This window comes from Heterodontus francisci, chromosome 15, assembly GCF_036365525.1.
Source record: "Heterodontus francisci isolate sHetFra1 chromosome 15, sHetFra1.hap1, whole genome shotgun sequence".
NCBI lineage: Eukaryota > Metazoa > Chordata > Chondrichthyes > Heterodontiformes > Heterodontidae > Heterodontus > Heterodontus francisci.
The window spans coordinates 84,260,003-84,272,335 of NC_090385.1; the positions used below are offsets into that span (position 1 = coordinate 84,260,003).

General features: G+C 39.6%; 1 protein-coding gene across 1 annotated transcript; it reads right to left on the bottom strand.

Annotated features, from left to right (window-relative positions):
• Positions 1–2,654: 2,654 nt before the first annotated feature.
• hmgn7 (high mobility group nucleosomal binding domain 7) lies at positions 2,655–10,437 on the bottom strand. Its single transcript, XM_068047774.1, has 6 exons — positions 10,243–10,437; positions 8,086–8,109; positions 7,934–7,963; positions 7,796–7,846; positions 5,387–5,530; positions 2,655–3,338 (listed from the first exon to the last, which is right to left on the bottom strand). Exons 1-6 carry the CDS (start codon positions 10,255–10,257, stop codon positions 3,291–3,293), a joined length of 312 nt encoding a protein of 103 aa, XP_067903875.1. The 5' UTR covers positions 10,258–10,437; the 3' UTR covers positions 2,655–3,290.
• Between the last annotated feature and the right edge of the window lie 1,896 nt (positions 10,438–12,333).

The window sequence follows — 12,333 nt, forward strand, 5'->3', positions numbered from 1 at the left end:
GGGGGCATGAAAAAACACTGGCAGGCAAGATAAAGGAAAATCCAAAGGTGTTTTATAAGCATATTAAGGGCAAGAAGATAACCAGGGAAAGAGTAGGGCCCATTAGGGACAAAAGTGGCAATGTGTTTGTGGAGTTGGAGAACGTAGGTGAGGTTTTAAATGATTACTTTTCATATTTGTTCATTATGGAGGAGGAGGATGTAGGTGTAGAGATCAGGGAGGGGGACTATAATATACTCGAACAAATTAGCATTGAAAGGGAGGAGTTATTAGCAGTTTTAGTGGGCTTAAAAGTGAATAAATCCCCAGCCCAGATGAGATGTATCCCAGGTTCTGTGAGGCAAGGGAGAAGATTGCAGGGGTTCTGACACAAATTTTCAAATCCTCTCTTGCTACAGGAGAGGTGCCAGAGGACTGGAGGATAGCGAATGTGGTACCATTATTCAAGAAAGGTAGTAGGGTTAAACCAAGTAATTACAGGTCAGTGAGTCTAACATCAGTGGTAGGGACACGACTGGAAAAAATTCTGAGGGACAGGATTAATCTCCACTTGGTGAGGCGGAAATTATTGAAGGATAGTCTGCATGGCTTTGTCAGGGGGAGATCACATCTAACAAACTTGATTGAATTTTTCGAGGTGAGTAGTTGTGTGGATGAGGGTAAAGCAGTTCATATAGTCTATATGGACTTCAGTAAGGCTTTTGATAAGGTCTCACATGGGAGATTGGTTCAGAAGGTAAGAGCCCATGGGATCCAGGGCAATTTGGCTTAGTGGCATGAGACAGAGGGTGATGGTCAAGGGTTATTTTTGCAATTGGAAGCCTGTGACCGGTGGTGTACCACAGGGATCGGTGCTGGGACCCTTGCTGTTTGTAGTGTACATTAATGATTTAAATGTGAATATAGGAGGTATGATCAGTAAGTTCACAGATGACACGAAAATTGGTGGTGTCATAAATAGTGAGGAGGAAAGCCTTAGATTACAGGACGATACAGATGGGCTGGTAAGATGGACAGTGGCAAATGGAATTTAATCCTGAGAAGCGTGAGGTGATGCATTTTGGGAGGACTAACAAGACAAGGGAATATACAATGGGTGGTAGGACCCTAGCAAGTACAGAAGGTCAGAGGGACCTTGGTGTACTTGTCCATAAATTACTGAAGGCAGCAGCACAGGTAGATAAGATGGTTAGGAAGGCATATGGGATACTTGCCTTTATTAGCCAAGAGCAGGGAGGTTATGATGGAGCTATGTAAAACGCTAGTTAGACCACAGCTGGAGTACTGTGTACAGGTCTGGTCACCACATTATAGGAAGGATGTGATTGCACTGGAGAGGGTGCAGAGTAGATTTACGAGGATGTTGCCTGGGCTGGAGCAATTCAGCTATGAAGAGAGATTGGATGGACTAGGGTTGTTTTCCTTAGAGCAGAGAAGGGACCCGATTTGAGGTGTACAAATTTATGAGGGGCATCGATAGGAAGAAACCTTTTTCCTTAATGGAGGTGCCAATAGCCAGGGAGCATAGATTTAAGGTAAGGGGCAGCCGGTTTAGAGGGGATTTGAGGAAAAATGTTTTCACCCAGAGGGTGGTTGGAATCTGGAACACACTGCCTGAAGGGGTGGTAGAGGCAGGATCCCTCAACATTTAAGAAGTATTTAGATGAGCACTTCAAATGCCATAGCATAAAAAGGCTATGGGCCAAGTGCTGGAAAATGGGATTAGAATAGATAGGTGGTTGATGGCCAGCAGACACGATGGGCCGTAGGGCCTGTTGCTGTGCTGTCTCACTCTGACTAAGTAGCTTGAGCCAAAATTGCTGTCACATCCTAGAATGAGATCTGACAAAGGAATTAAAGAATCACAGACTGAGAGAAACGACCAGTCTCCTTATTGACACCAGATACCACATGCTGTGCAGTCACACCAAAATGGGCATCGTTAGAAACTTGGGTGACACCAACAGGTATGCAGTGACTCATTACAATTTTTCTTCTGTAACTATGACTTGATGCGAACATACGCCATCACTATTTACACAGAAACCCAGCCATGTTAGTCATATCATATTTAGGCAATAGTCATGTATGTTCACAACGAATGGTTTCAAGCACTTCAAACAACCTTTGAAACGAGTGTAAGTTTTTCTTTTAAAAAAGCACATTCCAAAGATGAGACAGGCTTAGACAAAAAAAAATCTGTTTTAAAAAGTTAATTTGGTGGGGGTAGGAGAAAAAGGAGTCTCATGAGAGCAATATACATATATCTTATTCTGAGAAAAGTGGACGGAGACCATGAAAGAATATGTCTTTTATCTAGGGAGCAGGATGCCTCCATGTAGACACCTCAACTGTCATGAGAGAACATTTTAAAAAGCAAGTTGCTCCCTATGCCCAAAAATACTATGTCAGTCAGGAATGCAAGATACCACATGGTGTATTAGTCACAGTTTGCAGCAAAATTGTAAACACATTATTTATCAACTAGTTCACAACTGTGCTACAAATACTGCAGGGGGATTCTCCCCTATTTATTCATCAACAAAAGATTTCCAGAAAACTGTAAATTGATGGATTGTGCTTCCGTGCGGTTTTCCAATTCTTAAAAAAGTGCACTGAATAACAGAATGAAATTGCATCAGTGATACTTCATGTAGAGAAACTTCGGGGAGCTTTTTTTTTATTAAGGTAAATCATCCAGCAAAAATTCTGACAGGAAGTGGGTACATACATCCATCTGCCCTTTTAAAAGATGTTAATTTCCATTAGAAACTAGTTTTACATGATTGCAAAGGTTTTTCTTTACAAAAATGACAAATTTAAAATTAAAATATTTTTCACATTAGATTTCCAGGCCCCACATTTTTATTTTTTTCACCAAAATATTTTACCTGGTTACAAAACTAACCCACAAAACCACTGGAATGTTTTGACACAAACAACTTTCTCCTTACTCTTCCCCACTTGTAATAGCCTAACACCACAAATACCTGGTGAATTAAAATCAGACCTTTTAAGTATGACACAAGACAAACATTGACAGAAGTCAATAACTACCACCATTTACTTGTCCCACATATCACACTAACTACGACAATCACAATTTTAAAACAATGATTCTTTAGGGTTTCATACTCCCAAATAATCTTGAGATGTGGGTGTTTCCATAATTAAATTCATGCTAAAAAAAAACCTTGTATTTATAAAATAGTTGATAAAAATATTCCTCTCTGTTAACAATACAGTATGGAGGTATGGATGCCATTGATGGAGATGACGGGCAGATGCAGTTACTCTGACTTGGCTTCTTTCTCTTCACAGCTTTCAGTAGACTGTGCCTGAAATGTAAAAAAAGGTAAAAAAAGGTAAAATGTAACAAGGCCAAAAAATACAGATCTTGCCAGTGATGCCCACATCCTATGAACAGATTAAAAAAAAAGTTGCAGAAAATGAGTGTTGGCTTTAAAGGATATTACTTCTACTTGTAACCAGTTAAATGCATAAACAATTGAAAAATGTAGCTTATATCCCTCCTCATTCAGCTCACAGTATTCCTAAGACATGTGAAACATTGTGCTGTTTTAAATTGTCACGTTGAAGTTTGCATGTCAAAAAGCCTTAAAGACATAAATCTCAAGCAAACATTTAGCAGATCACTGATTGTTACTTGCTGTTGGTTAGAATATACATCTGGTCTGGATAACAAAGTAACAATCTGATGAATGGACAGCAGACACCATGGCTTTGCACAGGAGATGTCCAGCCTCATTCATCCTTTCAAAATAACATCCCATTTTGACAATGAGCGAGCCGCAAGATAGTTTCTATTCTAGAAAGCTTGTTGTTGAAGGATGATGCTGGAGCCAATCTTTACTCAGTCTTACATTTATTTTACAGAGTAAAGGATTACAAACATGTAGCTCCTTATTCAAAACCTACACTCAGTTTCATATTTGTCATTCCATATTTGTCTTATTCACCAGAAGACAGTAGTCATCAGTGAGAAACAGGTAGGTTAGGGTTACTACTTATACCTTGGACAAAGGAACAACTTAATTTCATATAGCAAATACATTTTCATACAGTTAACACACTGGAGAGGAGATTTAGGGGAGGGCAAAGGAACTTTTGGATAGATGTTAGTTCACTTGAAAGCACTGCTGGGTTGTGTCACTTTTCTTTTGCAAATGGGGACAATAGGAAAAATAAAAGTGCATTCACCCCAACCTCAGCAGCAACCTATTCCTCCTGCAGCAATGTACCCTGTGGACCTTCAGAAACATTTTACCTTCCCACTTCCAGGCATCGGCCAGAATTCTCAACTTGGTGCGTTGATCCCTCAACTATTGTTAAATGTTTGACTTTTCCAGTTTGGATTTCTATAATAATTTTTGAAATTGAATTTATTAAAAGCATACGTGTATTTTTTTCCTAAAAGTGGCAACAGACTAGTTATGAGATTAGCCAAAAATTAGGATTCAGTAAAAATGTACTTGAAATTACACTCAGGAGACATTCTCCTGAAATATTTCTGATCTTTGCTACAGCTTATGGAAAGCTGGAAGCAGCAACAAAGCACCTACCACCATCACCCCAGAAATAAATGAACAACCTGGGGCCCAGACATTCTCTCAAAGCTGACCAACAGCTCTAGTTTACTCGTTGAACAGAGTAGTCAAAAGAACTGAATGATGGTGCAATAGATAAAGATGAAAAGTCTGTTTAGCACAGAGCTTAGCACGTCCAATCACTGCAGAGCAGCACAGAGTACTAACTATATGGCCAAAATGTTCAAGTACAAGTCAAAGGAAGTAATTTTAATAGCTCACGCCTTGAGAATTGGGTCACACAGACCAGGGAAGTATTAAAGCCCTGGAAACCTGTTAACTGGAAAAACTTGAGATTTTCAGCCTTGGAAAGAAGTGATGAGAAGTGACTAATAAGGTATACAAGACTGTACATGGTATTACAAAATGTGATTCTGCTAACAAAATCAACAGTAGTCAGACAAGAGACATTCGAATTAGTAAAAGGAAAATTTAGGACAGATAAAAAAAAGTTTTTAAAAAAACATACAAGGTGATTAACACAAAATAATATTCTTCCAGATAGGGTACTGGGAAGGTTGTTTTAACATAATGAGGAAGGATGACTAAGATCTTTCTGGTTGGATCAGATAACCTATCATCTGTAAACCAGCAATGTGTTTAGACCTTTCCAATTAAGGACCTTTGTGTAAGGTTGGTTGAAAAAATGGAATTGAAAACATTTAAATAATGAGAACCAAACAAAAGCCAATTGGATATAGATTTTCAAAACACATGTAGATCATCATTTATGTGAAGTAGACATTATTACCATTGTTGCTTTCCAATTAGAAATTTACCTCATCATTTTTGGCTTCTCCGTTCTCAGAGGGAGTTTCTTCTTTTGCATCCTCTTGGTTAGTCTCTTCTTTGCCTTTAGCTCCTTTTTTCCCTTTCGCTGGTGCTTTCTTTTCCTCCTTCTTATCATTAGCAGCCTTTTCTTTCTATTAGGATGAATCCAGCATGTTACAGCCAAATCAATTGTTAGTGTAAAAAGCAGAAACAAGTCATTTCTGAATATATGAAATATTTACATTACCTCACTTCATGTTTCATTGATGCCATGTAATTGAATACTCTGTAGTAATCTTAATTTAGTTTTATTTAAATGCTATAGGAATCATTACCTATTGCTGTGCATGATACCTTAGCTTCAGCTACTTTCCAAAATGATAAAAATTAATAAAAAGTACACCTACTGGCTTTGGCATTCATCCAAGTGCTGGTACAGACAGATATAATATTGTGCCAATTGTATCTGTCTGTGTACAACTCTTGCTCCATCATCTCAATTCTAATACAGCACGAACCGTGCAGGGTGTAGTACAAAGTCTGTCTTTCTAATGAAAAAACTGTTGGAAACAAGTCTGTTCAGTTAACTTTGACAAAAAAATTCAAAAGACTTCTCCATTTCAATAAAAAGCCAGTAAATAAAAATATTCAGCTATAACTGATGTGTCTTTACTGAAAACTTGATGTAAAATAAATCTTTATTGTTTACTTCCCCATGTTCCATTACTGTAAACTATTCAATTAAATTATTTCAATTTCAGGAACATGATTACTAAAAAAAAAATTGCTGATACAAGTACTTCATGAAAAGAACATTTAACTGCCCATTAGAAGTCATGAATAGATGAAGGATCCATGCTCCACATATGTCTCTCAGCAATGTTTTAGTAGTTTATATAAGCAACCATCTTTGCTGACATCCATAAGAAGCTAAAGGTTGACCTTGTGTCACAGAGAAATGGAGGTCAAATGAAAAGGAGAGAAATTTTAAAACTTTAGAAATAAACATCTCATTCAAAACAAAACATACTTGCGTGAATCAATGGTTTAAACTATTTAACAGATTAAAAAACTGATATACGACTATATTTATGCATTTTCCATTTTTAACTGCTTATGGTTGGATAAGTACAGGAGGGAGAAAGGAAGAAAAGGATACATTGAAAGGGTGAGATGAAGTAAGGTGTGAGGGGGCACGTGTGGAACATAAACACTAGTATACAAACACTGGGCAGAATGGCCTATAATTAGAGTCAGAGTTATAAAGCACAGAAACAGGCGCTTCGGCCCATCGTGTCTGTGCCAGCCACCAAGCACCTACCTGTAAATTCTATGTATTTGAGTCGCTGTCAGATGATAATCAAGCTGCAAGATGCTTTGTCCTTCACCATTCGTTTCCAACTCTACCCTTCTCCCAACCACACCACCCCAACCTCAAAGAAAGCACTTCCTCTTCTCAGGTTTCTAATTTATCAAGGTGCCAGATTTCCATTCAAATAGATTGCTATTAGTTATTTTTTTAATAAGAAAATACACAACACCCTCACTTAATATTTTAAGCCAAGCACGAGTGACACAGAGAGGCTGGAATGATACTCCCACCCCTCCCCCACGAGGCTGCTGGAGACTGGGGTGGGGACATAAAATCAAGTGAGAGGTGCAACAAGTCAATACAGCTGCTAATAAACCCAAGGATCCCATGTGCATTATTAATAGAGGCAGAGTGAACAAAAGCAAGTAAACCTTTATAAATCATTGGTTAGGCCTCAGCTGCAGTATTGTGCCCAATTATTAGTACCATACTTTAGAAAGGAGGTCAAGGGTTTAAAGGGTGCAGGGGGGATTTACCAGAATGGTACCAAAGTTGAAGGAATTTAATTATGCAGAGAGACCGGAAAAGCCGGAGTGTTTTTCTGGTAGTAAAGGTCAAATGGAGATTTGACAGAGGTGTTCAAAATTTAAGTGTTTTGATGGAGAAGATATGGATAAACTGTTTCTAGTGGCCTGGGTTGGTAGCAGGCAGATTTAAGATAATTGGCCAAAAAAAACAGGCGAGAATTTTTTACCAAAACTCATTAAGTTGTTACCTGAAAATGGTAGTGAAGCAGATTCAATAGTAACTTTCAAAAGGAAATTGGATGTATACTTAAAAAGGAAAAATTTGCAGGGCTATGGGGAAAAAAGAGCAAGGCTGAGAGACTAATCAGTAGCTCTTTCAGAGAGTTCGCACAGGTACAATGGATCAAATGTCCCCCTTCTGTGCTGTACAATTCTATGAATTCTCTAAATCCCCTTCCCTAACCAAATAACAAAAGTTTTTTTTTAAAAAACAAAAGTTACAGGACAAGAAACAGATAAATTGCACGTCATGTTTTATACACTTTGTGAAGTGCTAACAGTAAAACCAAACCACTTACTTTAGCTGGCGCCTTCTTTTGTTTTGGCTCTGGTTTTGGAAGTGAAGGTTTCTGCAATAAAGCAAAGACATACAACTAATCTTCTGCCCAATTATTTCATTAAAAAATTGGGTACTATAATGTACACAAGTTACTTACTGCAGACAATCTTGGTGACCTCCTTTTTGGCTTTAGAAAATATAAAAGATACATTGATTTTAGAACAGATTAAATCTGTATTAACAGGAAGAAATGTCCAAAAGCTTAGAGGTTTTTAAACCTGATAAAAATTACAAAGCAAAGGCACCAACCTCCTCTTTTGGATCTCCACTAGGCTGCAAAACAAAAGAATACATTTCTATTGGTTACACCTGTCAGTTTAATTTAAAAATTAAGTTCTCAAAAACAAAGTGATATTCTTTTCCAGACAATCTGCCAAACAAGGTAATTGGAGCTACAGCTTAGTTTATCTATTATAGGAACATGGCTCCTGTTCTGATCTAGCAATTTACAATAGTGACTTTATTAAACAAAGGCAGATTCTAGACTTAAGTAAATCTGAAACAGCTTACTTTAAGCACTTTGAATATGCTGGTTTTACAACAAAAATGAATTCAGATTTTTCTGTTATTATGACCTGAAGTAATTTTTTGTTTAAAAGATCAGAGATCTGGAGTTAGCCATTACATTTACAGTTTTCACTATGGTCCTTACAAGGCCTCTTCTACTGGATGATCCAAATGCAGGGAATATAGTTGAGAATCAACACAAAACATCAAGTAGTGCAATCTATTATCAATGTTGTAATCCACAAGCAATTCATGAACAACATGAAACTGGAAGGAGTCTTCATGTATTTCCAAGGTTTTTTCAATTCCAAGAGGTATATGCCCATAACGCAAAGCTGGGATTGTAGTTTTAAAAAAAACAACCAATGAGACTGGCTGACAGTTAATCAAATTATAGGTTCAGGATTAAGAGCATGAAACACCAACTCCACCTAAAATCACTTGACCAATTACAACATGGACCAAATGGCTTCCTTCTGTGCTGTAATGACTATAACTGGAAGAAAGTAAAAACACAACAGAAAGTTGTACTAATTAGATAAAGCAAACAGGAAAATCCTGTAGTATCAGATTAAATTCCAATCAACGAATAGAAAAAAAGCTGAAAAATTCTATTCTGCAGCACTTTCAGCATTCTTGCATAAGCATAATACAGACTCAAAACATTCAACAGCTCAAGAATGAGTCTTACAATTTATGTAGCAAGCCGAGGAGAAAATACTGGATTTTCAAGTAATTTAATACCAGCTGCAGACTTTGGGGTCTGCTAAACAATCCAAAAGCCATACGTTAAATAGGTTCAACGTGAACTAAAACGAACTTCTTCGAATATTTATTGCAGCAAATTCAATCAATGTAAAACTTATGACGGCAGAAATTACGTTCCTCTCGAGGGATACGGGAATGGGAAAAGACGAAAGAGATGTAAAATCTACCAAGGCATCACAACGAGTTATTTAAAAATGTGGACACGATTCTGTGAACATGGCAGCCATCAGATAATGGCCTTAATACAAGCCAGCTATATTAAAGTATATCAAAGTTTATCATTATCTTTATCGGGAGTGTGGAGAGTACAAACATTACATTATGGCTGTACGACTCAGTTGACTATATTTCTTTTATTTCTGCACATTATCTGCTTGGCCAAGAGCAAACTGACGCAGCCCAGTGACGTCATCGGGTCCATTCAAGTTTCCCGCCGTTTTTCGGAGGCCCCGTCCCCTCACCCGATTCAAAAGGCGGCTTTAACAGCTCATACTCCAAAGTTTCCCTGGCCGAGGCGGCGGACCACGGTCAGGTTTGCAACCACTTTAGTGAACTGCAAACACCGTCTGCCCGAGCATTGCCGTCAATGGCGCTTTTCCCGCCTCCAGCACGAGGCCGGCTCCTATTAATTCTGGCAATACCAGGCAAAGTCTGAAAGCCGCCGGCCTTTCGGCCCTTCCCTTGCGTGTGTGACGCCTCAGAGAAAAGCGCGCGCAAATCCCAGTGGTCGGGAATGGCGCGAGGAGCCAGTTAAAAATTCGAATCGTCCTTCTACCGTCAAATCGCCCGGCCGCACGCCGTCTAACGGCCGGAAGGCGACACTGCGTCTCAGCCGGAGCCCCGAGAACAAAGGACAGCGCGGCTGGCTTCCCTCCCCCGCCGCCAGGCCCCTCACTCCAGCAGTGCCCGAGCCCGAATGAAGGGGGACTGAGGGCAGGGAAGCCAGGGCGCAGTGTGCGAAGGCGGGTGTCGGGCAGACGGCCGGCCGCCAGTAGGGGGATTCAAGGAGGAGTGGAGAGGGTGATGGGGGAAAAGATGCACAGCAGCGGCACCAATGTCAAACGCTGCCCAACTCGCAACTGCCATGAACGCAACTTTAACACCCGATACCTCGGCGCTATTTGCACGTACCTTTCTCTTGGGCATGGTGGCTCGATTGATCAAAACAATAATCAATTAAGGAAAAAAAATCAAGGGGAAAATGACCCCAAGGAGTGGGTTATTCGTGCAAACGGTTAATATATATGTTAAAAAAAACCACAGGCTTTTTTTCCTCCCCCTTTGCACACTAGTACCACCAATGGCCACTCACAGCAAGTCGCACAACCGCTGCCACACGACGCGCTGACTGACGGCGCTCTCCGCCAATCGGCGGGCCGGATGCCAGCAACCAGGCACCGCCCCTGCAGCGACGGGCCAATCAGAGGTGTGGAGGGGCGGGGCCCGAGGTGTGCGCGCGCGCCCTGCCCCCGGCTGACCGAGTAGGTGCGAGTAGCGGTTGGGAAGAAGAAGCCAATTCATGTCGCCGCCGGCTGTGATTTTTTTTTAAACTATGTTTAAAAACATTTGTTTTTATGTCCGTGTTATGGGTGACGGCAAATTTCGCGCGATTCTTATGAGCCAAACGACAATGCTAAAATGCAATACATTAATTTTAAGATAAAAACGGTTAAGCTGCTCAAACCGGCTCAAACCAGATTTAATTAAAGCCCGGTCATGGTTGGATATGACAAGGTCACGTGATGGACCAAAAATATCAATGACCCTTGACCGTCGGGACATATTTCAGAGCCAGTTTTTAAAATAATTTATTTTAAATCAAACTTAATGCTACAAACGCAGTAAAATCACAGCAGCGACATTACTATACTGAAAACACTCAATTTTACTGCATTCTATAAGTTACGTTTTATTATTTATTCATACTCCATTTTCAAATAAAATGCTAAAATTACATTTAATTACTAAATCTCCAGACTCTTGTATGGATTTTGTAACTGAGCCAGTTTGAAAGATGAATTGCAGACTGTAACGTGTGTATGCCCACACGCATTGAGCAAGTTTTGTATGTTGCTATTGTGTGCAATGTGGATCAGCATACCGCTCTTATTTCTGTAACATTGACAATGAACGCTAAACACATCAGATTCCATATGGCTGAGATTTAGCTGGTGGCTTAAAAGCTCCATATTTGTTTCACCACTGTACGAGACACAAAGGGATTGGTCCTTCCAACGAATGCATCTTTTGATTTATAACGTAAGGCTTTTAGCGCACCAGCATAATACGTAAATGTATGAGCATAACGGGTGTTTGAATTGCATCGTTACCACGATGCTCCTGGAGGGATCTTTGAATAGTTATTTCCCCCAAATTTGACATTGATAATGAGCATGTAACGAATATGCCGTCAGTATTCCAAACTCCAAGCCGACATTCAGATCCTTTCGGGTGCGTCTAAGCAAATAAAACGACTAAAACAGCGAACAAATTTCATTGTAAACAATTTATGCATGAAAGACAAGATAACGAGATCGACCGGACGTTGATCGGCAGGACTGGTGATTCAATTTGCGCTAAAGCTTATCGGCTTTTGCAACCTGACGAGTTTGTTAAAGTGCAAACTGCGCAGGGCAATATTTTAAATAGACAATGATCTGACAGTGCACAGAAGCGTATTCATACACCCTTTGTACAATGCAAATATAAATTAAGTGGGTAATTTGCAAAAATCATGAACGGCGGGGAGCAGGTCGAAGCGCCGCAGTTCACATCAACTCTCGAAAACAAACATATATGCTCTGATGAATTGAATATGCTATATTAATTAGACCGACTTTCGTTGATAAATCTTTAAAAACGCTGCAATATTATTGTGTAAAACCAAGTGTGAGAAATGAAAGCCTTAACCGCGAACCCCTTCATTTGGGGGTTGGTGGGGGGGTGGTGGTAATGCATCTTTCTAGCATCCTGCTTTATAAAATAAAGAGAAGTGGAGAATCTAAGGTATTCCACTTCTCCCAACCCCCAATATTTTTAAACCAATTCGCCTTCTTCCCAAGCAACCAAAACAAGTGGCTACAAGCCTTAGCACTCTTCGTATTATTTTAATTTAATTGGCCATCAAATTAGTAATTTTCCACATGAAGGGGATCTGAACACAAAGCAAACGGTTTTCACAGACAAATATCTGGAATCACTGAATTCCACTTAAAAAAACAA